The 27,860-nt window shown below is 42.0% G+C and overlaps 1 protein-coding gene across 6 annotated transcripts in view; it reads left to right on the top strand.

Moving 5' to 3' along the window:
• Positions 1–27,860, top strand: part of SUPT3H (SPT3 homolog, SAGA and STAGA complex component) — a 369,426-nt gene that overhangs the window by 233,757 nt on the left and 107,809 nt on the right. For all 6 annotated transcript variants that reach the window (XM_054995836.1, XM_054995765.1, XM_054995879.1 and 3 more), the window contains 2 exons: positions 25,102–25,188; positions 27,487–27,577. In XM_054995836.1, coding sequence (XP_054851811.1) covers positions 25,102–25,188; positions 27,487–27,577 — 178 coding nt within the window. The remainder of the gene's footprint in view (positions 1–25,101; positions 25,189–27,486; positions 27,578–27,860) is intronic.

Genomic DNA, 27,860 nt, shown 5'->3' with positions numbered 1-27,860 from the left:
TTTTTTTCTCATCTCACACAGAAAGTCAATAAAGGGTACTTCATTTTATAATTTGTCAGTCTATATTTAAAACAAATGTTGATGACTGATACGTAATTCCTGAATGGATTGGTGGCATTGTCATGAGGGAAGAAAACTGAACAGATAATACAGAAAATCAACACAACCATGTAAAAACCAATAAGTAGTACAGGAAGGATCAATCAAACCTTAACTACTACTTTCCTCCTGAAATAACGTGGGGGTTTTTTGCTTTCATATTATTTGTCATTAATTTATTGCTGCATCCAAGATCCTAATATATATTTTTGAAATTTATTTCAAGGAACTCAAGGCCCCTGATTTCTTAGGAATTTCTCCATGCTTAGGATTATAGCCCTCTAGTATAGAAATTAGTATTACATGCAGGGCTTTTTTTCTGGGAAAAGAGGTGGTGGAACTCAGTGGCTTGCCCTCGGAGAAAATGGTCACATGGCTGGTGGCCCCGCCCCCTGATCTCCAGACAGAGGGGAGTTGAGGTTGGCTCGGTGGCGCGGAGGGCAATCTCAATTCCCCTCTGTCTGGAGATCAGGGGGCGGGGCCACCAGCCATGTGACCATTTTCAAGAGGTTCTGGAACTCCGTTCCACCGCGTTCCAGCTGAAAAAAAGCCCTGATTACATGTTTGAACTATAAACCTGATTTATGAAATCTCTATAATTTCAAAACTTTTAACACAAACTAAATCTATGTAAAATAGTAATACGGGCTTTCATTTTGCATGTCTCTGATTTTTTTAAAAAAAATTAAATCTTCAATGTGTCAGAAGTCCTGGTCGGAAATTAACCAGTGTCAAGCTGTTCATGGAAAATCCTGTTTCACCCCGTCTTTAGAAAATTATCTGTAGCTGTCACTTACTGCCAACCCAGTACCAGGAAAAGTCCTTGTTTTATTAGATTGTTTAAAGAAGTAATAAAGCTTCCTGTGCAGGACATTAATTAGTGGGGTTATCAAAATAGGACAAACTAATATACTTTGTGATTGTATAAAATAAAGGAAGTGGAGATCCCATAGGGATTTAATGAATCACAGGATGGAAACAATCTTCTGGCTAACTAAACATTCAGGCTTAGTACAAAGTCCTAGACTGTATATATAATTTGGCAAACCAGAATGTACTTTTCTGTTTATGTGAATGGATAAAGGATGTCACAGAAAAAGCTATCTGGGGAAATTTTTGGAGTATTCATTCTGTTCATACTATAGATTTAGTTAACATATCTGGAGTTGCCCCAAACTCAAAGCGCGCCTGCCTTGGTGCAGAACCAAATTGGGAAAAATTTAAATCCTACACAAAGTCAGGATAGGATGGGCAAGAATAAGGGAGAGCAGCAGTGGACTTTATGCTTCTCAAGAATGTGCAGTCAGAACTCTTTCTTGCCTTCCTCTTCCTCCTGCAGCTGAGTGCACCCCCTCAAAAGTTGTATTTGACTATCGTTTGACTGTAGCTATTGGAGGGGGGTGTGGCGAAAGAGCCTGACACTCATGGAACAGAAGTATGGGTATGTCAGGATCCAACCTGTGATCATCTCCTGTTTGTATTCACCTGACAACATCACAAGAGATAGTTTGCTTGTATTAGACTGATTTGTTGACTGACTTACAATTTTTCAAATTTTGTTTGAAAACTTAAGACTGTAGTTTTGTGCATAGCTTAAAACAATATGTGAGAAAGTGAATGTTGTCGAGTAGCTATCGCCAAATTAGGCTACATTCGATAGTTTGGGAACATAATTCCATTACCTTTAGAGACCCTCCCTGGTACCTAGAGACTCTCTAAGGTACAAATGCCCCCTCCTTATGGCTGCAGCCCCTTGTGAGCCCTGGAAAGCCCCCTCCCCAAGACCATGGAACCCTTGACAGTGGTAGTTAATGAGGAACAAGGGGTAAGGCCAGTTTGAGAACCAGTTTGGTGTACTGGTTAAGAGCGCGGGACTCTAATCTGGAGAACTGGGTTTGATTCCCCACTCCTCCACTTGAAGCCAGCTGGGTGACCGTGGGTCCATCACAGCTCTCTCAGACCTCTCTCTGCCCCACTCACCTCACAGGGTGATTGTTGTGGGAATAATAATAGCATACTTTGTAAACCGTTCTGAGTGGGCGTTAAGTTGTCCTGAAGGGTGGTATATAAATTGAATGTTGTCGTCATCATCGTCATCATTAAGGGGGAAAAATGGCATCCCCTCATATGCATGTAGTAGTGATTTGCATCCTTGTGTTTATCTGGGTAGTAGTCCATAGGTACTGATTTTGATAAGTTGGTAACGTATATGGTACATTATGGAGTGGGAGGGTCCTACTCCATACAGGGCTGGCATTTTTGAAAACAGCTCTTATTTCTTATAAATTCTACCTTGAATTCACCTTGTGCTTGGGCAACAAATTAAATTGAAAGCTAATTCCAATCCACCTTTCAGAATCGTTACCTTTTACAATAAAGGAATATGTTTATAAAGATGATTACAAGCAGCCGTATCAGGCATTGTGTGTCAGTATTTGCAGTCCGCGTGGAGACGCTGCCAATCCAGTGGACTAGCAGGATCAGCCCAAGTGGCGCATGCCAAATCGCCCACAGTAGCCTTCAGTCCCTGAGCCAGATGGTTCTTCCCAGGAGAAATCTTCTCCCCTCCCCAAGTCCTGTTTAATGCTGTCATTGCTAAGGACAGCTGCCATTTGCATGCCGGTCTGACAAGTATTGACATATTAAATTAATGCCCCATGTTGCAAAGGTACTCGGATGAATTTTTTTACAACCACTTCAGTGGCATTTAATAGAGAGAAATCATTGTTGCTTCTAATAGCCAACTTATCTGATTTCAACTGAACCTGATGGGTTGGGAATCAGTTTTTCTAAGGAAGATTGGCTTGTTAACAGTGTTATGCAGTTACAAGCAAATGTGGTCACAGCTGGTTCTGGTTTTTTAGCTTTATCCACCTGATTGGGAACAAGAGGTTTTTGATATTTTTCCATTTCTTACACTGACACCTAGTGTTCGCTGTTTCTACACTTTCTAATGCTTAATTTCTCTATTAATGAGTAGTTGTGGCAAAGAGAATGCAACACCTTTCTTAGAACAATACCTGTATACTTTTTTAAAAAAACCCTAAAATTGGACCGCTAATGACTTGGAAAATGTTTTGCTCTTTCAAAAGGTCTACTATTTGTTCTAATTAAGAAAGCTTTAGAAAAATACAGTTTTCGAACAAAAAAATAATTCTTTGGGTAAATCTATGCCTGGAAAATTCTCTGTTTTCTTAAAGCTACAAGCCTAACACAGTAGAGATTTTGGCATTGTGATAGTCACTGACCGGATATAAGATAATCAAGCGACATGGTTCCACACAAGCAACCACATGTCATGTTGTGCAAACTGCACATTGAGCATGTGGTGGTATCGAATTAATAGCTGTGTTGAAGATGTTTGCTACTGTCTTAATATGTTTTCTTAGCAGTGCACTTTTGCTCTATTGCTGTGCTTTTTAAAACTTCAAGTGTGGACACATTATCTGAAAGCAGGGAGTGTGGCTACTATCTACTATCTAAAACATGTAAGTCTTAAAAATAAATAGCAAAGATGGTGACGCTGTTGCGTGAATCTATGACTCAAGAAAGCTTAGATGAGTAATTCTGATAGCATGATATGAAACAAGTCACTATAAAACCAAAGCACCTCTAAGTGAATTCTTGCATCTGTTAATGCATCTAAGGGAAGACTTTGAATATAGTAATTACTCCAGGTTTCACAACTGTTGAGAATACCTTCCAGCTGGATATGCTTGAGTGTAAAAATCAGTAGGTTGGATTCTGCAGATGTGCAGTGGTCCCGTCCCCCACCACACACACACATTGTGTACCCTAAAAACCCTCTGAGGGTGAGGGATTTCTACTTGTGCAAGAGCGAAGGGGGCATTTTTTCCTGATTTCCCCACTCTTTACTGAAGCCTTCCCATGCCTCATTTGTTCACGAGGCTTTGCCAACCTCTCAGCATGGGCGAGTGGATGGGGGGGGGAGTTCTACCCACTTGCACATTCATAAGATCTAACTCCCTATATTGCTAGTGGAGGATAATCACTGTTGCTCCACAAGGGTAAAAAGAGAAGGCACAGAAGGAATCCAAACTGCTGGATGAGATGTGTGAAAGATCGAAGGAGTTCTACCCTCACTTTAGGCCACACGAGCTGGATGATTTTGAAATGTGTATTGTCACCAAGTTTTCCTTCTGATGCCCCTGCAGAAAAAAACCCTTTCTATACGATAAAGAATATATTATTTAAAAGAATATTTGGCATGCCACACTGTTCCATGTGGGAATGACTGCTGGCAGGGCTTAGAAGGAGCTTCCTTGGAGCTTGCCTAACTCACCCATGACTGGGATAGGTGCACGCAGTGTTGAATGCACTGAAATATTCTTCGGCTTTTTCTGGCGTGGGATCACCCCCCCCCCCCAAATGCCTGATAGTCTCCTGTCCGCATACACTTGGGTGAGCCTGGGCATGAATGGGACTGCTGAATTACTGTCTAGGAGACATGCCCAGGCCTCCCCCCCCCAGGTAATGGCGGGGTCCATTGCAGTACACTCTACAGCGTGGGGTGGATCCTACCCCTATCCTTCCAATCATTTGAGAGTTTCTCTACACAAGACATCTGACACGTGAAGAACACGTCAGGAGATGCAATTGTTAGCCAGGAAGGATAGTTTGAAAAGACAAAGTCGGCAACAGGGCAAAGGCTTTGCTATACACTGGAGTTGTGTGAGGGAGCTGTGAGATGCTGTAGGGGAAACTTCAGCCCATTATAACCTATCCAGGTCCAAGCCCGGCTCTGGAAGGCAGCTCCAGCCCATTTCCATTCCTCACTGCCCTCTGGTTGTGATACCACACAGTCTTAGACTGGAGAGGTGAAATTGACAGAGACTTCCCTGAGGTGAAGATGAAATTGATAAATTATCTGAGGAGCAATCTCTGCCGGCTCTGTCTTTTAAATCTATGCTTCCCAGCTAACATTGCATCTCCCTACACTTGAGAAACATGCACAGAGGGGTCTCGTGTAGAGAGACTCTGAGCAAATTTGAAGTCTTCCTCTAATATGGAGTTTTCCTTCAGAGTATGTGGCTCTTCTGCTGGAGGAAGAACCATTTAGTTTGCTCCTTGGAGGATGGTTGGATCCACCCTGTGTGCCTCTCTGAGGGCCACAAGTAGAGGATTAGTTAAAGGATTCCATGGAGCCATATGGGGGATCCCTTCCATGAACAAGCTGCGCAGGAAGAGATGAGTGGCTTTCCTTATTAACACTGCAATCCTATGCAGAGTTACTCCATTCTAAGTCAGTTGAAAGCAATAGGCTTACACTGGGGTAACTCTGCAAAGGATTGCAGTGTAAGGGAGAGATTTTACTTGGTGAGGCAAGACATTAGACTATATTTGTATCACCCAATAGTCAATATGTAACCATCACAGCCCTTTTTAACTTCACACATCTGTGCAGTATTGCGGACGATCAGCATCGTCAAGAAAAAAAGCATGAACTGTAGTTTTCATTCATATTTTACATCAAGATGTTCCGCTGTCCATGATTAAATGACTGCATTTAGGTTGCCCCTCCCCCCTTTTTATTCGGAGCCGTGATTCGAAAACTGCTGTTGCTTTCAGAATATTTTACTCATGGGCTTGATAAAACACTGAACCAGAAAACTGCTTCAAAATAACTGCCTGCTGCAGCAAATTTTCGCCAGCTTTTGCACCTGGACCTTGGAGGGGGGGGGGGGTGAGATGTGGCCCTCAACTCATTGAACTTCCTTTCACTTGTGGTATGTCAAGTTCAATGCAATGTCTTTCTTCTGCTGTGTGGAGGGCTCTAACTGGAACCGACGACTAAGGTAAACGAGCAGCCAGTCAATTTATAAATGCCTAGAATGCAATAAAATTTGATACCCACAGAAGTTTTTCTTAACAGCCAAAAGAGATTAACCAAGTTATTTGAAATGTTATCCTGATTTCTTCTTTGAAAAGGACAATCACTTGACCATTCAGCCAAATCAACTACTAAAATTAAGGGGACGCAATTAAAGCAATATATACTAGGCAGCGTAGGATATATTCTAAGACTTCCCCTAGAAGGCCCTTCGTTATTTATTAGCCTTGATATTTTTCTTCCTTTCACTGTAAAAAAAAATTACACTTTCAGACTGTCAAATAAAATTCCTATTGGCTGTGACACAGAACATCAAGATAAAATAGCCAAGCTCTGTTCTTGCGTGCACCATTTTTTTTTTTTGCTGTATCATTCATACATTGTGGCAGGGCTTTATTTCTGGGAAAAGAGGTGGTGGAACTCAGTGGGTTGCCCTTAGAGAAAATGGTCACATGGCTGGTGGCCCCACCCCCTGATCTCCAGACAGAGGGGAGCTTAGATTGCCCTCTGCGCCCCTTGGCAGCGTGGAGGGCAATCTAAACTCCCCTCTGTCTGGAGATCAGGGGGTGGGGCCACCAGCCATGTGACCATTTTCAAGAGGTTCCGGAACTCTGTTCCCCCGCGTTCCCCCTGAAAAAAAGCCCTGCATTGTGGGATTATAAGCAAAACTGTTTTCAGTCTGTAGGTAACAAAAGTTTATTTTTGCTTTTCCATCTATGAGGTGGGATCTAGAGATAGATATTCAAATATATATGGGTGGCAGCCATTTCTTGCAGCAATGTTTGTCCCAATGTTGTGTAATGATTAGGGTGTCTGACTAGGAACTGAGGGAGACAGGTTCAAATCCCTGCTCTTGAACCTGTCACACATAAGTGTAACTACCTCACAGGGTTTTTGTGAAGATCAAAACGAGTAGAGGAGAACAATGGAAGCTGCTTTGGTTCCTCATTGGGAAGAAAGGTGGGGTATAAATGAACTAAATAAATACATATTTCAGGTGTGAAAAGCACACACACGCATACACAAAGTAAAAGTTTAGTTACTTGTAAACAAGAAAGCTAACTCAAGATTGAGGCTTAACCTCTGTTATGGGATGGTTCACGGCATAATGAGTTTTTTTTTGTTTTATAGTCAATATAATACATACAAGTAAAGATACACTCAGGATAATAATAACTCATATTAAGATGGTTCCAGTATCAATTTTTCTTTCTTCGCAATCTTCCTCTCTCACACGTTGGTGGCTACATGCTTCAATGTTGCTACACTTTCTTCCCATTCTTCAATTTGTAGGAGTAATCTGGACTAAGAATCAAAACTTCCAAATTAGCTTTTATTGCCTCCCTTACCTGTGTTTAAATAGCTCATGTTCTGAAGGCCAGAGCTAGTTTACTAAATGTTCTCACTTAAGAATTTGCATCCCCACTAACTTAAAAAAAAAATTATTACCTCTTTCTTCCAGTAATTCACGTTTCAACACACCGCACCATAAAATCTCTCTCTCTCTCTCTCTCTCTCTCTCTCTCTCTCTCTCTCTCTCTCTCTCTCTCTCTCACACACACACACACACACACACACACACACACACACACACACACACACACTTTTACTGCCACAGGAGGGGGCGGTAAATGACCCCGCCCCATTTTGCTAACGTCTAGCAGTTAACCACCCTGGCCCATGGTTTGTTGTTGTTATTGGGTCATGCAATATGTGTACCGCTGCTGCTGTCTTTTAGAAAACGCTGCTTTTATTCATGTTTTTAGTGGATTTTGAACTGAATCTTTATGCTGTTTTATATTTGTTGTACTCTGCTATGAGCCCACTTGTGGTAAGAGCGGACTAGAAATACGATGACGACGATGACGAAGAGAAGGAGGAGGGGGGAGGTTCGGCAAATTTCCTTAGGAAGGCAATCGCAAAGTGTAGGTGCCACAGTATAGCCCATGAGCCTAACAGCTGATATCCAGAGCAGATGAAATACAATAATTTTACTAGGACTTCTTAACGATGATGATATTTTGTTTGTATAAAAGTACTCTCCAAGCTATGCTGGGCCCCAGCTATTTTGGCCGTTTATAAATTATAACTACCAACTTCAGTTGTACTTGGAAGCCAATGGAAATTAAGAATTATATGTTCCTTGCTGCTGACTGCAATCAGGAGGTGATAGTAGTTTTCATCCCGTGCTGCTTTTGAACACTTTTGAGAGAGAATCCTGAGTATAATAGCTAATTTGGGTGGCTGCCAACACATGAATGACATTTGCCTAATTCTTATTCTCCTGTAAGGGGTGCAGCCATCAACCCAGATGTTACTGGCAAAAGGCACCTTGGGCCAGTGCTGCTACAAGGAGAACCTAAAGCTCCTGGATTCATGAACAGTGTCAGCCTGAGAGCCTCCGTTTTCCAGAGAGGGTATGATCCTGTACAGACCTGGCCAGTCTCCCTGCCCCACATGGTCCGCTTTGCCTCTTATCACCTGTCTTTGTGTAAATCCAGCATCCGAATGTGGATCTTCATCCAGCCCTTGGTGTTGATTGATTCACAGTGAAATCCTAAACAGAGTTTTTCCAGTCTGGGCTTCGATTGGAGTCACTCTGCTTAGGATTTCACTGTCCGTGCCAGGAATTGCCAGCATTGTCAACTTGACGGATCAAATTCCAGGGACAGATCTCGAAAGATCCACAGGTTCTCCCTTCTATCTCTAAAGAGAGCCAGCTATCGGGGCCCAAAGTGGTGTCTTGTTTCCAAAATCTTGCCCCCAAACTGAAGATACTGGGGTGGGGGGGGGAACCTTGTTTAATATTTGAGAAGAAAAGCCACAAGACATTTTGGCCTCCGGTGCAGCAGAAACACTAAAGACTAATGTTGGAAAGATCTTTTTCCTAGAGTAATAAAGCCATCGTTATGAATGTAATATTTGCCACTGCAGACAAACTGCTTAAACCTTAGTCTGAGTCGAGCCCCTTTGCCCTTCGCACGGGGAGTTTTCTGCATTGTTTCCATATCGGCAAGAACTGAAGACCTGCCATGTTACCAGAAGTAAGCAGGCCTCAAGGCCTATGCCAAGGTGCTTGTTTCACAGTATATTCTTTATGATATTGAGCATGATGTTCAGTGAGAGCATCCCATCTGGATGTGATTACCTGAAGGATGTGCAGCTTGTATATGTCTTGTGGAGGTTAGCTTCTAATGTTAAACAAAGGAAGCTGATTAAAGCCAGCTGTAGGACATTTTCATAGTTCATATTTTTTTTTACTGTGGGTATTGAGTTACCTAGCACATGACTGCATGTCTGAACTAAAAATAAAGTAAATCTTTCCCGTCTTATTAAAATTAGTATAATATTGATAGTTTTTTAAAGTTGAACGAAAGGTAGCTGTTTCCTAACTTGGCGCAGGAACTTAATGCAGCTGACCTCACTATGTATTTTACGCACCACTGAGACATAATCGCACATTTATCGACGCAGTGTGCTGCAGTGAGCACCTGTTAAGTGCAGCCCCAAATGTGGTGCATTGGATAGAGTGTCAGACTAGGACCTGAGAGACCCTAGTTCGAATCTCTACTCTGCCATGGGCGGGGGGGGGTCACCTTGGGCCAGTCACACATTCTTGTTGGGAAAAGGGGTTAAAAAATAATTTAAATTCAGAGTTGTGATGGATCTTCTTGAATCATACACTTTGTTTGCTTTCAGCTACATCCAGACACTGTGGAGTACAAACTTAGACCACACCAGTAATGGAGATCTCCTTCTCCTTGACCTTAGAGAGGAAATCACTTGATCAATTGACCAATAGTAGTTTACAAACACATCTGCGTTTCCTGGGCTTTGAGTTAGATTAGGCTATTGGCTCTCTGCTAAGTTTCTCTTCCAGGTCAATTCAAACAATAGCACACTGGGTAAATACATTAACTCCATAATGACTGAATGTCAGACCTTGTAGCCTATATTCCAGAAATTCTCAGCCTACCTACCTCACAGGGTTGATGCGAGGATAAAATGGAGATTTACGTAAACCACTTTGAGCCCTCATCAGGGAGAAATAAGGAATATGAATGAAGTAAATAAATAATAATTAATAATACTTTCCCCCAATTTGGCATACGCCATTAATAAATTCAGTCATGAACTCTTGCTGGGGAAATGTGTAATGACGCTGTTCATAAGCTGCACAGAAATGTCACACTATTCCTATTTGAATATTTGTTTATGGCCCATTGACTTGCCCAGAAAATCCTTCAAGCGTGATAAAGGATATGCATATACAAAGCTGCCTTTTGACAAGTCAGGCTGTTGGTTCACTTAGTGCGGTATTGTCTGCTCTGACTGGCAAAGGTTCTCGAAAGTTGAAAGAGGACTTTTTCAGCATTACTTCCTGAAATCCCTTCACCGGCAGTATGAGGAATGGGGCCTTTGAATGCGGAGCATGTGTTTTGCTGCTGAGCTATGATAATATTGAGCCGTCCATTTTCAAGAATGAAGGATTTTCTCTTCTACTATTGAAAAGGCAAGTCGGTCACTTGTCTATCCTGTTCCCCTTCTTTTTATTTTTTCCCTCCCATTTTTTAAGTGAGTGGGAAGTAGATCTTCTGGACAGGAACCCAGGATTGGGGAAGAGACCGCTCTACGTTTCTTTTGGTGATGTCACATGAACGTGATACAGTAAGTCTCTTTAAGAGACTTTGACATAATTGCTGTACCATTGAGTTAAAAATTGTAACTTAAGCATGCATTTATGCTGAGTGAATCATATCACATATACATGGTAGTAAATATTATTTAAAGATAGTTAATATTCAGATATTAACCATTTCAATATAGGAATAAAAATAGTGCAAACCTTACCCCCACCAAAGTACCATTAGTTTTACAGTTTTTGTTGTGTGTGTGTATGTGTACACACAGCTTTTTCTTGGTGATGGTTCTGAATACTGGCACCTTAAAAAAACCGTAAAGAAGTTCTCTCCCCCCCCCAAATATATATATATAGAAGTGCTAAACATGAGCCTTAAAACAAAATATTTTTGAGTTCAGAAAATGCTTAGAGAATGATTATCATTGTTGCTTGTAGATGTTCTCCTTTCTGGGAGGCAAATCTTGCTTGTGAACACTACAAAGGGCAATGGCCAAGGGCATTTCCTCATCTTTGATACACACTTCGGTGTTATTTCCAACAAATTCCAACTCTTTTTACTGTGTTTTTCTCCCAGCGTGTTTTGCTGAAGCAGCTAATTTAAGTAAAATAAACAGTCTGGTATGAGCAATACAATTTGAACATCTACGATATAGGACGAGAATAAATTTCAAAACACCAGAACAAGAAGGCCTTTTATTTTGCCAATTAGTATGCTGTCCTGCCCCGTCAGATAGAGTTATCTCATGTACGTGTTCATGCGGCAGTGAGCCAGTCAATCATTTGAGAGTTAATGAGATATGTTGTACCATATAACTGAGATTTACTAGAGTTTATCTTCCAATGCTCTCAGGGTCTGTACGTTTCAGTGCTGATAAGTAGGCTCATTAGTTGAGTTAGATGAGGTGTTGAGGTAAGAATACGCTTTTACATGTTGCCTTTTTGCCCTTGAATACTTAAACCATTTTGATTGCTATTCATGATATTGCATTTCTTTGCATTCAGAACTGCATGTATTAGTAAGAGTAAAAGTGGATGGTTTAATTAGAATCCTATAAAAGCTTGAAAATAGAAGAAGAGAAGATAAAAGATTATGAAAGACAATGTGCTGAAAACTGACTGTTCCCCATGGCTCTCCTCCAAGCCCAGGTTCAGCTATGATCACATCAGGGCTTTTTTTCTGGGGAAAGAGGTGGTGGAACTCAGTGGGTTGCCCTCGGGGAAAATGGTCACATGGCTGGTGGCCCCGCCCCCTGATCTCCAGACAGAGGGGAGTTGAGATTGCCCTCCACGCCACTGAGCGGCGTGGAGGGCAATCTAAACTCCCCTCTGTCTGGAGATCAGGGGGTGGGGCCACCAGCCATGTGACCATTTTCAAGAGGTTCCGGAACTCCTTTCCCCCACGTTCCAACTGAAAAAATGCCCTGGATCACATGGAATGTTTATGAAAATTCTAACAGCTGAGAGGGAAAGTTGAGTCTGGTAGAGGGAAGCCTTGCACCAGATTTAGTGGAGCTGATCCCACCCTTGTCCTATTTCTCCATTTGAAACCTTCCTCCAACTTAAGTGTTTCTTTCGTTGGAGGAAGAGCCACTTAAGTTGGAAGAAGGCTTCTTGGAGGATAATTGGATCCACCCCAGGGACTAGAAGTATTCTTCTTCCAGTTTCCACCCTTTAGATCCTTAATTCTGCAGTCCATTGTTGACTCTGTACCCCATTTCTCAGGTAGGCTGCTGCAGGGTACTTTTCCACACTGTTTCCATGGTTGATTTTCCCTGCATCAGCCCCAAGACAGGAAGGAAGATTCAAGACAGGGAGGAAGCTAGGTAGCCAAGAGCTAAGCCACAGAGTGTCTGAGGAAGGGGGCCCTGAGTCCACAGTGGGCTTGAGAATTCAGGACCTGAAGGTTTGTAGGTAGGGGAGGCACTCAGATGAGAATAAGCGTGATAGTAAAATCCTGGAACAAAATTCATGTCCAGTAGACCAGCCACGTTTTCCAGAGGTATATACTTTCATGATTCAAACCTCACTCTGGCAAATGCGATTGAGAATGGGTGTGTGAAGCTCTATGGAAAGTGATATGCCTTTGAGGTCATCATAGCCTTATGTTAGCAACATTAAACACAAGGAAATGAGGCTTCCCAAAAACATGTGCTCTAAGGTAAGGAATTTCTGAATGGTTTCTTTTCTGAAGGACAAATATAAGAAAGACATTAGTAGAACCATGCTACTGTACCCATAAAGGAGCAAGTGGGGACTCAAGAATGTAACCTAACAGAAACGATACAGCGTGCAACAACAGGACTGTATTTGGGAGTCTTTCTAATGCTTCAAGAACATTGGCTTGTATCTTTTTCACATTTCAAGCCAATTACCCCAGTGACAGTTCGTGTCGCACGAGATGTCTTAGTTCTTTGTGAAGTATGTTGAAACATCTCAAGAAGGTACCACATTGAGCTGTATGGAGTGGAAATCCATCAACCTTGCACAGGAATAAACTGATATTACCTTCTGACCTGGATACAGAGGCTAATGACTCTTTTCATTTACTCATCTGTTAAGACAATAAGAGTATATATAATGCATAAGTAGGTCATTATATGAAGTGTTGTCTGTGCAGTGCAATGGACTGTTCATGGTTGGAAATGGGATGCTAGTCTAGATGAACGTTTCATCTGATCCAGCGCAGCTGATCTAGGCCGTTTCTAGACGGCTTACCTGGCTCCAGAACGTTGCGCCATCTTGCGGGGAAAACACGAAATATCGTGTTTTCTCGTGCGAGTTTTGCGCAACGTTATGCAACGTCGTGCAAAACTCGCGCGAGAAAACGCGATATTTCGTGTTTTCCCCGCAAGATGGCACAACGTTCCGGAGCCAGGTAAGCCGTCTGGAAACGGCCCTAGTGTTCTCATGTAGTCACTGTAGCTGTTTCCTTAGACGTTTTAGTCCTTAGAGAAGCTACAGGTTCAAACCCCCAAAATGCTTCCTGTTCTCTTAGCTTAATCAGGAGATTGCAGACGTAGGTGAACCCCTTGACAGGATTACTCCATGGGAATGTAGTTGGTGCAGAGTAACAAGGAAAGTTTGTGGTCAAAAGTCAGACTTTTGCTAGAGCTCTGAATTACTAAAATTACTGAGGTTGACAGCATGCTTTTCAGAAGAGGAGCTGCTATGCAGAGTCCAAATTGGGGGGGGGGGGACACACACACTTTCTCTCATTCCCCCTCTTCTTTGAAACTGCAAACGTACTGCATTTTCCTTACAATCCTTACAGCAGCCTCTAAAGGGTGCCAGTCTCCACCGCTGTCAACGTAAGCTTAGGCACTGCGGGGCCAAAATAGAAGCTGGACATTTTGAGGCAACAGGCAACGTTTTCATGAGTCGCAGCTCGCGTCTTCAGAACTGTGACTCACGACAGCTCATACCCTTCCACAAGTTTTGTGAGTCTGATAGGTGCTACTGGACTCTTGCTCTTGTCTATTGCTACAGACTAACATGGCTACTCATCTTGCGCAGTGTTTGTCTGTGAGGGAACAGGCAGGAGCGGCTGTACCTAGTGGTTAACACAGCAGGGGTTCAAGGTGGCAGCCCCCTGTTGTTTGTATCTCTCACTCTGAGTTCCTGTGAGCAATCCTCTCCTATCTCTCCTCTCCCTTCCCCTGTACCAGGAACAATGGCTCCTTACAGTTGCCAACCTCCAGGTGGGGCCCGGAGTTCTCCCGAATTATAGCTGCTATCCATATGACAGAGATCAGTTCCCCTGGAGAAAATGGCTGCTTTGCAGAGTGGACTCTATAGCACGATACCCCACTTCATCGCCAAACCCTGCCCTCCCCAGGCTCCACCCCCGCAAATCTCCAGGTATTTTCCAAGCCAGAGTTAGCGATCTTATGGCTCCTTCAGCTAGAACACCTTTTCTGTGATAGGTCTGTTTTTCTTTCCTCTCTAACTAACAGTTTGTGCATTAGATTTTTACAGAGTTTAGCAAAAGGAACTTTTTTATATATACTCCTCTTGCATAAATAGCAAAAAAAAAAGTTCTTTCCCCCATATCCTTTTAAAACTTTATTTCCCCCAATGCAGTCTGCAATTAGGCTATGGTATGAAAAATTAGCATTGCAAGAATGCTATTTTTCATAAATGCCGTGCATGTGGAAACAGGAGATTATAACAAAAGCTGCCTTGCAAACCTCCTTGCTGCTTTTGCAGTGAAATGTTTTGACTAACTTGGTTGTCACTTGACCACTATATAAACACACAAGAAGAATTCCTGGTGCTGCTCCCGTTCAGCTATCCAAAACACAATTTGTTATGTCAACCTAGCCCGATATATTTTTGGTTTTTATTTTGGGCCAGCGGAAGGGTTGCGTCTAAGGCTGGTTGCCCAAGCTGTGATCCTACCTAACTGTCCCCAGTGAGGCAAACTCGATCCATTCCCTAAGTAGGATAGCTCTCCAGAGGCCTACCTCAGCCTTCACTTCTGCTGCCTAGAGAAGTCTGCAGAGATGGCGAGGGGGGAGTTGCCATGTCCTGGCAGGCCACGATACATGCCTCCTGGGGTATGTTCACTTTGGTGGGGTACAAACCATGCAAAGCCTATAACAGAACATCTCAAATACTGTATAATGGGGGGGGGGGTAAAATTGTAATGTCATTACAAAAGGGGATGAGATCAAAGATAAATATACTGGAACCTGTACTTAGAAGGGTTATATCTGTACTTAGTGTTACCAGTCCTCCAGTGGGGATGGGGGATCTCCCAGTCTCAGCCACTTCTCATGTGGTTGGTGGGGAGGGAGAAGGTGTGCAAATGGGGCTGGTCGCTCATGCGTCTGCATTGCAATGGGTTGCACCGGGGGCCAATTCAGTAAAAATTGGACCCAAACACCAAATTTGGGGACAATTTTTCTGAATTGGTTCCAGCTCGACCCATTTTGTTTGCATTGTGCCAGGAATGATGCTATTCCCAGCACACTACAGAAGTGTTCTGGAGCATCCGTGAGAGTTGAGCACCCACTGGCACCTCCCCCCCCTCGCAAGACCTCCAGTCCCCTGATTTGAGGCTGGGCGTCCTAGCCCTAGTACTTAGCACAGAGTGAGGTATACAGTAACTGTGTGAGAATTGAAAATTTACCACATTCCCTCTCTCCTGACCTTAACTCTGCCTTGATTTCAAAGATAATTAAACATCTGCTACTTTATTGTTGTTATTTAAATCTTCAGAAGTAATTGCCAGCGATTCCAAGCTCAGAGTCAAAGCCTGTCTGTGTAATCTGCTTAAAATACTCATACTATTTCAACTTCCTTTCTCAGTCCTTGCTTTAGGGAAAAAGCAGTTTTAAAATTCTCTAACGCTGGTGGTGGTGGAAAGTGCCTTCAAGTCATAGGCAGATTACGGCAACCCTGTAGGGTTTTCAAGGCAAAAGACCAACAGAGGTGGTTTGCCATTGCCTGCCTCTGAGTAACAGCACTGGACTTCCTTGGTGGGCTCCCATCCTAATACTAAGTAGGGCTGACCCTGCTTAGCTTCTGAGATCTGATGAAATTGGGCTATTCTGGGCCATCCAGGGCAGAGTTCTGCAATACAGCCTTTCTTAAACCCTGGTAGCTGTTCTCTGTACCATGTCTGATTTCACCAATCAGACACTCCAGTTGTGCCTCCCTTAAGTTTAACATAACCTCAGTGCATATAATCAGATAACACATGTAGATCTGCTTAAATTACATAATATCCCAGTATCACAATTTCTGACAACAAAAATTAGATATTTAACAATTTGGACTTTTTAGGTACTTTTAAGTAAGTATCAGGAGAGATTAAGGCCCTTATCATTTCTGGCAATATTTATAAAGGCAGTATAATGTTATTAAATATCCTGCTTTTCAGGAATGGAAAAAGAGCTCAACATTTTTCAGGAATGAGAATGGGAATGAGAAAAGATTTTTTGGGAATAGGAAAAGAGTACAAAATTTTGTAAAATTCTAATTTTTCTCCATGTTTGTTCAATGTACACACTTCCTGTCATTTCAGTCCTTCATGTAGCTTTGTGCTGATTCCAAAAGTATTAATGGGTATCCCTATTCATGTTTTTGGTTAACATTTAGAACTGATTTTATTTTTATTTATTTATTTATTTATTTATTTATTTATTTATTTATGTCATTTATAGTCTGCCTTTCTCACTGAGACTCAAGGTGGATTACATAGTGTGATATGAACTTTAACGGGGGGGGGGGGGTTTAATATAAAAAACCCAACCCCCTCAATGAACCTTAGAGGGTGAGAATAGGAATACCAGAGAGGGGTAGAAGGGAAATGAATTTGAGGGAGGCAGCTTCTACTCCAGAGTATTGTAATTAGCAATTTTCGGGCCATAATAAATATGATAAATTGCATGTGATGAATTATAGCCTTAGCATCGTTCAGGAGACAGTAAAGATATCATACAATTAGAGATGAGTACGAACCGAAATACGAACCAAAGTTCCTGACAAATCAGGCCGGTTTGTAGTTCGCAAACCAGCGGTTTGTCAGAGCCCATTTCTGACGAACCTCCATGAACTTTAGGCTGGTTCATTTGGTTCATTTTTTGGTTCGTCACTGCAGACAGCCTGGCGCCGATCAATCAGTTTCCTGATTGTATTTAGATTGTCTATTTGTATTTGGATTGGATTGTGGGTGGTCTACCTTGTACGAAATATATAGCTGTTGATTTTGTTGTGTTTGGTATTAATTTTTTTTTTAAGTTTCCTAGTTAACAGGGGATAGACTTCCTGCAGACCTTCTGCTGACCTGGATGTGACTTTTTCATGAACCAAATGAACTGATTCACAAACCGGAGCAGGTTCATGAAAATTCGTGGTTCGTAAAATGCAACGAACCACACGGTTCAGGTTTTTTTCCAGTTTGTACCCATCTCTACATACAATTAATTTCTTAACCGTGGTCAAGTGATTGGGAACAGGCTTTCTTTTATTCCCGCCCCCCCCCCGCCAAAAGAGTTCATTGTGGAATGCATTAGTTCTAACCATGGCTAATACCAGCTAGGGTTTTATGCTTGTAGATCGTTATTACAGGAGATCCTACATAGTGATAGTTGTGGTTAGTGACAATGGTTTCATGAACCATGGTTTATGTTGGCCGGGGAAGGGAGGGCAGAATTTGAGAGTCAAAGAGCAGAGGGGGGAAGAAACACCTGCTGCCATGGCCCACTCCTGGACTCTTAATCATGGTTAAGAGGTTAAGAGCTATAAATAAAGAACGTGGTTGCAGGGTTCGCCAAGCTGTTAGAATAATTTAATAATCTATATAAATGAGTAGTTGTGAAATAGCAATAACAAATACAATACACAAGGCTCCCCTCCTCAGAAGTAACGTATCAATTGTGGAAATACCACATATTTCTTCCAATGGGCAAGAAATTTAAGGTAGTAACAAGTCCAGTGTACCTCTATTATTTCAGCAGAAGTAAATCCAGTTCAAAGGCAGTAGCAAGTCCAATGCAGAACTCTCATTTCAGCAGAAGTAAATCCAGTTCAAAGGCAGTAGCAAGTCCAATGCAGAACTCTCATTTCAGCAGAAGTAAATCCAGTTCAGATGGGTTGTCAGCTCCACTCCTGTTTCACATCAATCTTCATCAGAATTCCACCTCTCTGCAAATATGACTATTTAATAGATGGAAATAAATTATGTTCTAAATCAATAATGAGAATTATCTATAAAACGTCATTGAAACATGGTGGAATGGGGGAAATCAGTGGGATACAGTCATCCCTGGGTATAAGTTGAATAGGCAGGGCAGGGAGGGATATGCTGGGGGAGGTGTTGCATCATATATCAAAGAAGGTACAGAATAAAATAACTTAGAAAACATTCGGAGAATGGATCCAGAGGAGTTAGCCGTGTTAGTCTGTAGCTGCAAAATAGTAAAGAGTCCAGTAGCACCTTTAAGACTAACCAACTTTATTGCAGCATACGCTTTCGAGAACCACAGCTCTGTTCGTCAGATGAATGGAGGGTATGAAGAAACTGGCCAGAGGCATATAGGTGGTGAGGGGAGCAGAGTGAGGGTCGTGTAAAAACAAATCAGTTGCAAAAGTCACGGAAGAGGTGGAGTGCGCAATCCAGGCTGGGTGTGACCCCTGGATTGTGGGAAGCCAATGCTAAAGTCATAACAACCCTGTGAGAATAAATGCTTACACTTCCTTTCAGTACAGACTCTAACACATGGATTGATATTTTCCAAACAACTCAAAATCAAAGTATTCGGGAGCTGGCTTGTGGTGTCTTTCCTAAAGGGCAAGACATTACATTACAAGTTCATCAACCTAATTCTCAACACTGGGATATAAAGCAGGAAGCCTGTATTGAGGTTTTCGACCCGCTAAAATACCCGTTACATACTTTGTAAACTGCTCTGAGTGGATGTTAAGTCATCCTGAAAGGCGGTATATAAATTGAATGTTGTTGTTGTTGTTAAATATAAACCTTATTATAGTGATAAGAGGAACCAATTTCTATATCTAAAAAAGAAAATTTGGAAAAAGAAATCCCCCCCAAAACAACCCTTTTGTGTGTGTGTGTAAGTGCTGTCAAGTTACAGCTGACTTATGGCAACCCCTGCTGTGGGTTTTCAAGGCAGGAGACTAACGGGGGGGGGGGGGGTTGCATTGTTGCTTCTGCATTGGAACCCTGGATTTCCTTTCCTTGATGGTCTCCCAGCCAAGCACTAACCAGGTCCGACCTTGCTTCAATTCTGAGATCTAATGAGATCAGGCTTGCCGGACTCATCCAAGTCAGGAATCAGATATAAATCTCTGTTTGCCTAGCTATTGGTATTGCCTAGGTATTGATTATTACATACAAAGCTCTTCAGGGCCTTGGCCCAGCATACCTACGAGACCACCCCCCTGCCTATGTCTCTCTGTGGCAGCTTTGCTCATCCGATCAGGCTGTGCATGGATGAAATCAACAGCAGCCCAAACATGGGTTTTCTCTGTGATGGCCCCTACCCTGTGGAACGGCCTGCCTGAGGAGGTCAGGAGTCCCCGCCACTCTCCTGGCTATCCGCACACAATGCAAAACTGAATTATTCAAAAAGGCTTTTAACTGAGATAGAGAGGGGGTTTCAGATGCTTCGCTAATAAGTTAGGGACCATAGGCTTCACTACTATGTTGTTTTGCATGTTATCCGTTGTTTTAAATATGTACTCCTATATACTACCTGTGTTTCATGTTGTTTAATGTCAGTCCTAGAACTGGTTATGTTCTGTTTCAGCAATTCTTCAACTCTGTATTAGATCCTTGCTAATCCTATGTCTTTGTAAACTTGTATTTATTTACCCTATGACATTGTTTATGGAAATGTCCTTGCCACTGTATGGAAATGCCTGCCCTTGTACTTGATGCTGATTGTACTAATCTCACACTATGTAATCCACCTTGAGTCTCAGTGAAAAAGGCATAAATAAAATAAATAAATAAATGACAAATAAAAATAGTATTATACAGATGCAAAAGTTCTGTTTCAAATGGAGTTGAGTCTCTCTACTATATGTAAAGATGAGGTATAAGCATGCTTTTATGGATTATTCCCTGTTAATTTCTTTCTTTTGCAAAAGAATATGTGGAGTCAGGAGCTTGTATTGTTCTCCATTTATGGCATTGCTCAATCAAAAGGGAAGTGCAACTATTTCATCGGATTTTTTAAAAAGAAAAAAATGCTGCCTTGCATTTACTTGGGAGTAGGGCTTTTTTTCAGCAGGGACGCGGGGGAACGGAGTTCCGGAACCTCTTGAAAATGGTCACATGGCTGGTGGCCCCACCCCCTGATCTCCAGGCAGAGGGGAGTTTAGATTGTGCGCCGCTTGGCGCGGAGGGCAATCTAAACTCCCCTCTGTCTGGAGATCAGGAGGCGGGGCCACCAGCCATGTGACCATTTTCTCCGAGCGCAACCCACTGAGTTCCACCACCTCTTTTCCCAGAAAAAAAGCCCTGCTTGGGAGCAAGCACCATTGAATGCAGAGGAATTTATCGAAGGGCAAATGCGTGAGATTGAGCCACATGCATAGGTTAAGTGGGCAACTATATATTAAAGCATCTGATATTCTTCAGAATAATGTGTATGATCCTCATCCGATTTAATCCATTGGCCCCAAACTCATGCAATTTTAGTAAGGTAGGTTTAGTGCCCTTTGGACACAGTCAGGCACACAAGTACATAGACATCACTGGTTTAAGTGTGCCCAACTCTCTGCTGGATTGTGGCCGCAATGTGTTAAATTTTGTTACTTCCCTCCCAGCAGAGGTTCATATTACACTATCTGTTCAACTCAAAGGGTTCTGCAGTTCTATACGAAATTTGAAAAAGATGTGTTGTATTATCAACATACGAACATCAATTTTCTAAGCACTTATTAAATGTATTGGGTAAACGCATGCTGGATATAGCTCCGCTGGGTTCATCCAAATTGTACCAATGAAGTATTCATCCTGTTCTTTGTATTATAATTTTACCCAGCTTTTCTGTATTTTATGCTGGAAATATAAGTACCTTGTGTATCCTTAAACTAATCAGAATAAGAAGCCACTTGGCCTGTGCCAAAGAAATAGTACTATCGTTTTTCACATTCTTATACTTTCCAGTTCAGTTTCAAGTCAGATTATGTTACTGTGACTTCTGAATTCCTGAAAGTTCTCATTGTCTTTGTAGCTGCAAAGACCCTGATCATTTCAAAGGAAAATGTGGAGCTTTTTCGCGCAGTATGTTTTGTGCTGCGCATACCCCAGTTAACATTTTGTGTGCATGTGATTAGTATAGAAAAAAAAATTAATGCAGTCCAGTATTATGATTTATTGACTGAATCTTTTTCCTGCTGAACACTTGCCAGAACTGAAAGCCCCCCCGCCCTGCATATTAGAAACAGCTACTGTTTTTGTTGATCTTTTAAACTTCTGAATAGACCTATTTCAAGGCCTACCAGCATGGGATCTCAGATTAATAATATACTTATTCAGCCAGCACTACAGAGTAAAACCATAGCTAGTATGCACACGAAGGTTAGGATTTCTTCAAATTATTTTCAGGTGCATTTGCGAAAGGTGAGTAAGAAAGCATTCAAGCATATTTTTTTGAATAGAATATAATCAGATTTCTGGTTATCATCTCGTGTTCCAAACGTTCCAGTGAGTTTTTTGCAAGCCAATATCTGCACTAGCACTTCAGTTTTTTTGTGTTTGATATTCCAGTGTTCCCATGTTTATGCCTTCTTCCTTTCCCAGTTAGTGGGCTATCCTTTTGGGAGTGGGAGAGTGGCTTTGTTTGTTTTCAATAGTTAATGTGCGCATCATCCTGCAGTGGCCCTGAGCTGGATAGCGCAGGCAAGCCCGAACTTGTTGGATGTTGGAAGCTAAGCAGGACCAGCCTTGGTTAGCAATTGGATGGGAGACCTCCAACGAAGACCAGGGTTGCAGAGGCAGGCAATGGCAAACCACCTCTGAACACTTCTTGCCTTGAAAACCCAAGCAGGGATTGCCATAAGTCAGCTGTGGCTTGACAGCATTCTTCACCCCCACCATCCTGCAAAAAAACAATATTTTTTGCAGGGGTATAGTAAAGGGGAGGTATCATATTATATGCCTTGGTTGAAATTGAAGGAAAGAAGAGTCCACTGGATGAGATGGGTAAATTGGCAGACTGAAATGATTTTAATGAAGCAGCGTGGGGAAAGGTGGGAAAGGGTGATGAAGGGAACATAAGGGATATTGTGAAACATCTGTTCAAAATGAGCATGATGGTTCTTGCACTACAAAAGCTAGTTGTGGAACAGGACGTCGGAGTTTACAGGCCACCGTTGCACTTTTGAGGAAGAGATGCAAATCTCCTGGAAATCAGCTGGCAAACACATGTCTTGAGTCCCTCTTAACATCCCGAGTCTAAGGGCTGATAAAGATGTTGGCTTTAGTCATTTTTTATCCTCCTTGTATCAAGAGGGCTGTCTGAAGAGCTGAAGACACCACTGTCACATGTCTTTGCAAACACTCCGAACTGTGAGGCATGCAAAACCGCAGATTTTGTTTTTGGCAATCAGTATAGATACCCACTAGCAGCAGGGCTGGCTGTATGACTGTGTGACTTGTCCTTTTGCTTTGTCTAATATTTAGTAGTGGCTTGGGATAATCCAATGCTCTTAGGGCTGCAAAGTGCCAGGCAAGGCCTGGAGTTCTTCTGGAATTACAAATGATCTCTAAACTGTGGAGATCCGATCCCTGGAGAAAATGGTAGCTTTGGAGGGTGAATTCAAGTGCATGACGTCTCCACTGAGCTCCCCTCCTCTTCAAACTCTGCCCTCCTCCCCAAGCACTACTCGCCCAGGAATTTCCCATACAGGAGCTGGCAACCCTAAACGATGCTGATCTGTAATGAAAGCATCTTCCCTAAAGACAGGTCATCTCAGTACGAGTCGAGGCACCGAACAGTTCTTAGCCCATACTAGGAGAGTAGAGAAATGCCTAGACTCACACTGTGAATGCATTCCAGATTTTAAGCTGTGTGGAAATGTGCCTGTCTTCTGCCTCGCCAGCTCTGGATCCCATTTGTGACTCATTCTTGCAATCCAGTGGAATTTGGTCAGCAAGACTCCCTGTGCCAGGTTGGACTCCTGTTATATCCTTGACTGATACTTACCTTTGCATCTTAAAATCTATATAGAACACGGGTTTCTTCTGATCTTACAAAGCTCAACAGACTTTCAATAAAGGGGGAGATTCAAGAGCAGGATTCATATTGTATCTGTAGAGGCTGATTTATTCTTTACGGAATGCATTTCTGCATATATATTGAATATGTTCTGTTATTGCAAGATGTGTGTACAATGATTTCCAGGCAATAGGTGGTCTGAAGACTTAACTGGACAGTGGTTTAGAGAGTAAAGGCACGTTGCCTTTTAGAGCTGAGCTGCCCAGTGGGTGTCCATGGCTCACTTCCAGCCCTCCGGAGGCCTGAAACCCCCAGGCTTCAGTTGTTGTGGCTCTTTGTCAGGGAAGCCACTTGCTCCTCTTGCAATACTAATCTTTTCCCCAAGCCCGAATGATGAACTCCATCTCTCCCCAAGTCCCAGCTAGATTCTTCCTGAGAAACAGCTTCCTCTGTCACAGGCACACCACTATTTATTTCTAGTCTTGCTTTCCAGCTATGCATTTGATACGGTTTAATAAATCATAAAAGCAACTCATACAGCAAACCACAGCGTCCAATAAACAGCTGAGCACAATCAAACTCCAACAAGATATCAGTAAATGCAAGCACTGAGTCATTACTGACCCATGGGGGGGGGGAATGTCATATCACAACATTTTCTTGGCAGACTTTTTGTTATGGGGTGGTTTGCCATTGCCTTCCCCAGTCATCTACACTTTATCCCAGGAAACTGTGTGCTCATTTTACCGACCTCGGAAGGATGGAAGGCTGAGTCATCCTTGAGCCGGCTACTTGAACCCGGCTTCCATTAGGATCGAACTCAGGTCGTGAGCAGAACTTAGGCTGCAGTACTGCAGCTTACTACTCTGCACCACAGGGCTCACTTATTGCAGAGTAAGCATTTAAAATTTTGTGTGTTTAACAAAACTTAATATGAAAGGTAGGGTAGCAGGACTGGAAAATGAAGATGTGCTGCTGGGTTATTTAACCAGGTCCTCTTCTTCGGTGTAAGGAAATTGAAGATGATCACCAATTTGAAACATATCTCAGCAATCTAATATATGGTTCTGAGAACAGCTTTTCCCACCCTAAAATGTCAAGTAGCTCTGACCAGACCTCTCAGAAGAGAAATACTGGGAAATTGCAATACTGGAATTGTGAAATGCTGGTTACAGAATGTCCCCCCCCCCCCGCCATTGTTTGCAGTCTAGACATGAATGCTAGATTGTAATCTCTAATTCTAGAGGAAATTTTAAATGCTGCAATTAATTATAAAATGCATATCATTGTAAAAAGAAAAGACCTAAAGGTAAAGTTCTTCTGCAGTAGCAGCTGCCAAAATAAGGTTAGCAAAACAGACAGTTGAAAATTGCATAGAGGTTGTAATTTTACTGGTGTTTCTCTTTTAATGTCTATCTTACAAAATTTCCATTTTGCTCCTTATTGACCGTATTGTACCCTAGAATGTTTATATTCTTCCAAAGGGTTCTTTTTTCTGTCTTGCAATGGTTTATGAGTAACTGATATGTATAAAATGCATTTCTTTAGAGTATATATAAATACAATAAAGTTTATTGTCTATGGCCAAAAGCCGTTTACAATCGATACACATAAAAGAATCTAACCAAATTATAGATCACCATTACAAATGTCAGTGTTGAAAATGAACAGCCCGAAAGGTACTAATCAGATAAAACCATTACTAAAATCAGCTCTGGCCCGAATTTCTTTGGCTGCTACAGCAAAGACTGCTCTTTAGGAAACGAATATATAGCACTAACACCAAACATCTCCCTATTCCTCTGTGTTTACAGTTGCAGCAAGCCTCAGAGGTTTCTCAGATGAGAGGCGCGAGAGTAATTTCTGCAGAAGATCTTCTTTTTTTGATGCGCAAAGATAAGGTACAGTTTATTGTAGATCATCACCCTGTGAACCTTTAGGTTATGTAATTGATTCATGTAGCTTTCAATTTTTGTTTTAAACGAGCTATTTACCAATGACATTCTTTTATTATAACTAGTTCTTCAGCTTCTGATGTTTCATGCCACAGATTAACTATTACTATCTCCTCCCATACTATCCAGCCTGCCAGTTATGATCTGCCTCTCAAGCCCAGTTCTCTGTGCCCCCTGCCCCCCCTCCCTGCCTCCAGAGGTGAAGCAGGGGCTGACTAGAGAGGCATTTTCTGTGCTTCTAGACCAGGCATTTTGATGTGGTGGTTAAGAGCAGCAGGACTCTAATCTGGAGACCCAGGTTTGATTCCCCACTCCTCCACTCGAAGCCAGCTGGTGACCTTGGGTCAGTCACAGCTCTCTCAGAGCTCTCTCAGCCCCACCCACCTCACAGGGTGTTTTGTTGTGGGGATAATAATAACATACTTTGTAAACCGCTCTGAATGGGTATAAAGTTGTCCTGAAGGGCGGTATATAAATTGAATGTTATTATTATTTTCTTGTCTCTGGAACACCCTCTCAAAAAAATAATTAAGGGTTTTATCTTAACCTCTTTGATTAGCACAACAAGAGGTTTGATCTTAAGCCACCTTTATCCAAGGTCTGTTTTATGGATAGTTTTATGCTGCTTATACCCAGTGGCTGATTTTCAATGGCTTTTGTATTGTTAAATTATTTTAATTGTAAGTTGCCTTCAGCTGAACTCTGAAGCGGCAGCATAGAAATATTCTAAAAAAACAACTTGTATGCCTTTTCCTTTGCATGGCTTTCCCTCGGGGATCTCTTCTTCCTGCCCCGTTTTTAATTGTTGCTTTTATGTATGCTTTTATGTATGTGTATTTTTACTTAGTTTTAATTTTTTTTGTTTGGTTTTAATGTTTTTAAGAGGTATTTTTATTAGGTTATGTTTTTAATATGTTTGCTCCCTTGGTCGCACTGATGTGATGAAGGCAGAAAGGTGGGGTATAAATTCTGTAAATAAATAAAATAATAAATATTAAATCCTGAATCTGGAATGCAGACTTGGTTTTCTAAAGCCTGTAGTTGCTGCCCAGCTTAGTCCAGTCTGACCTGTCCAACTCTTGTAGATACCATCCGGACCTAGATTTAACAATGGAAGACACGAGTATCAACTCTACACTGGTGCTTCTTTGCATGCAGGCAGACAAATATGGTACCCATTGGAAACTTCGTTATGCCAAATCAGTGCTTGGTCCCTCCATTAAGACCATCCGTGTGAATGGACTGGCATCCTTCGTCTTGCTGTGTAAATGTTGATACATGTAAAAATATCCATTAGGGGTTCCAAAAACAAAAGGCTGTGTGTGTATTTTAATAGAGAGGGCCATTTAATATATTTTCTAATACAAAGCTCTCAGGTCAAATGAATGAATGGTAAAGTGCTTTGGAGCAATTAGCTTGTTCTGCAATAAATGCAAGGATAGCACTCCGTTTCCAAGGAGGAATAAAATTTGCTTAACCAGAAAGTGAGCCACTCTCTTCTGTAGGGCTTCTTTTCAGCGGGAACACAGTGGAACGGAGTTCCGGAACCTCTTGAAAATGGTCACATGGCTGGTGGCCCCACCCCCTCATCTCCAGACAGAGGGGAGCGGCGCGGAATGCAATCTAAACTCCCCTCTGTCTGGAGATCAGGGGGTGGGGCCACCAGCCATGTGACCATTTTCTCCGATGGCAACCCACTGAGTTCCACCACCTCTTTTCCCAGAAAAAAGCCCTGCTCTTCTGTATCCTACTAGATCCCCTCACTTGCCTGTTTCTGTAGCAGGCAGAGGAATTCTACATTGTGCACCCTGGTTGGCTTACTGGCCACATTCCACCTAGAGCACCAAGTGAAGCAAATTTTTGCTGGGGAAAAACCCAACATGCGATGTATAATGAAGACTAGAATTTATATGTGCACCAAGAGGTCTGATTTTTTAAAAACACACATTGACAGTCTTACAGTGCAATCCAATGCAGAGTTTCTCCAGTCTCAGCCCACTGAAATCAGTGGGTTTAGACTGGAGTAATTCTGCTTTGGATTTCACTGCTAATTTAGTCATTGCTTAACTCTGACTAGGTTTGAATATCAGATGTTGAAATAGTATCTTCTCTAGGATTGTGTTTACATAATTTTGTGTGTATATTCCAAAAACATGTTCAGGTTCCTGCAGTGGTTCTTAACTGGGTAGGCAGTGTCTGTGTGAATTCTAATTGGTTTGCCTGTATTCTCTTTTCTTCTCCTAGAAAAAGCTCCGAAGGTTACTTAAATATATGTTTTTCCGAGACTACAAATCTAAAATTGTCAAAGGCATTGAAGAAGATGAGCTTCTGGAAGGTAAAGCAACTTTTAAATAATTTGCCTTTCTATGGGGAATATTCAGCATATGTACTGTTCGTACTAAATGGAAAATATATTCCTCATGTAGATAGCTTTAGACATCCAAAAATATTGACTTAGTTGGGAACTCCATATAACCTTGTGCTTTCTCGTCCAGATTACTAGTAAAAATGCAGTCTGTCAGTTCAGCAACCCAGTGATCAGTAGAACTGCTTAGCATCAAGAACTGTGTTGAAGTAAGGAACTGGTGCTGATTATAAGTCTTAATTGATTTCAGCAT

The sequence above is a fragment of the Eublepharis macularius genome, chromosome 1 (genome assembly GCF_028583425.1).
Source record: "Eublepharis macularius isolate TG4126 chromosome 1, MPM_Emac_v1.0, whole genome shotgun sequence".
NCBI classification, from domain to species: domain Eukaryota; kingdom Metazoa; phylum Chordata; class Lepidosauria; order Squamata; family Eublepharidae; genus Eublepharis; species Eublepharis macularius.
This window is presented reverse-complemented; position numbering and strand designations above follow the sequence as displayed.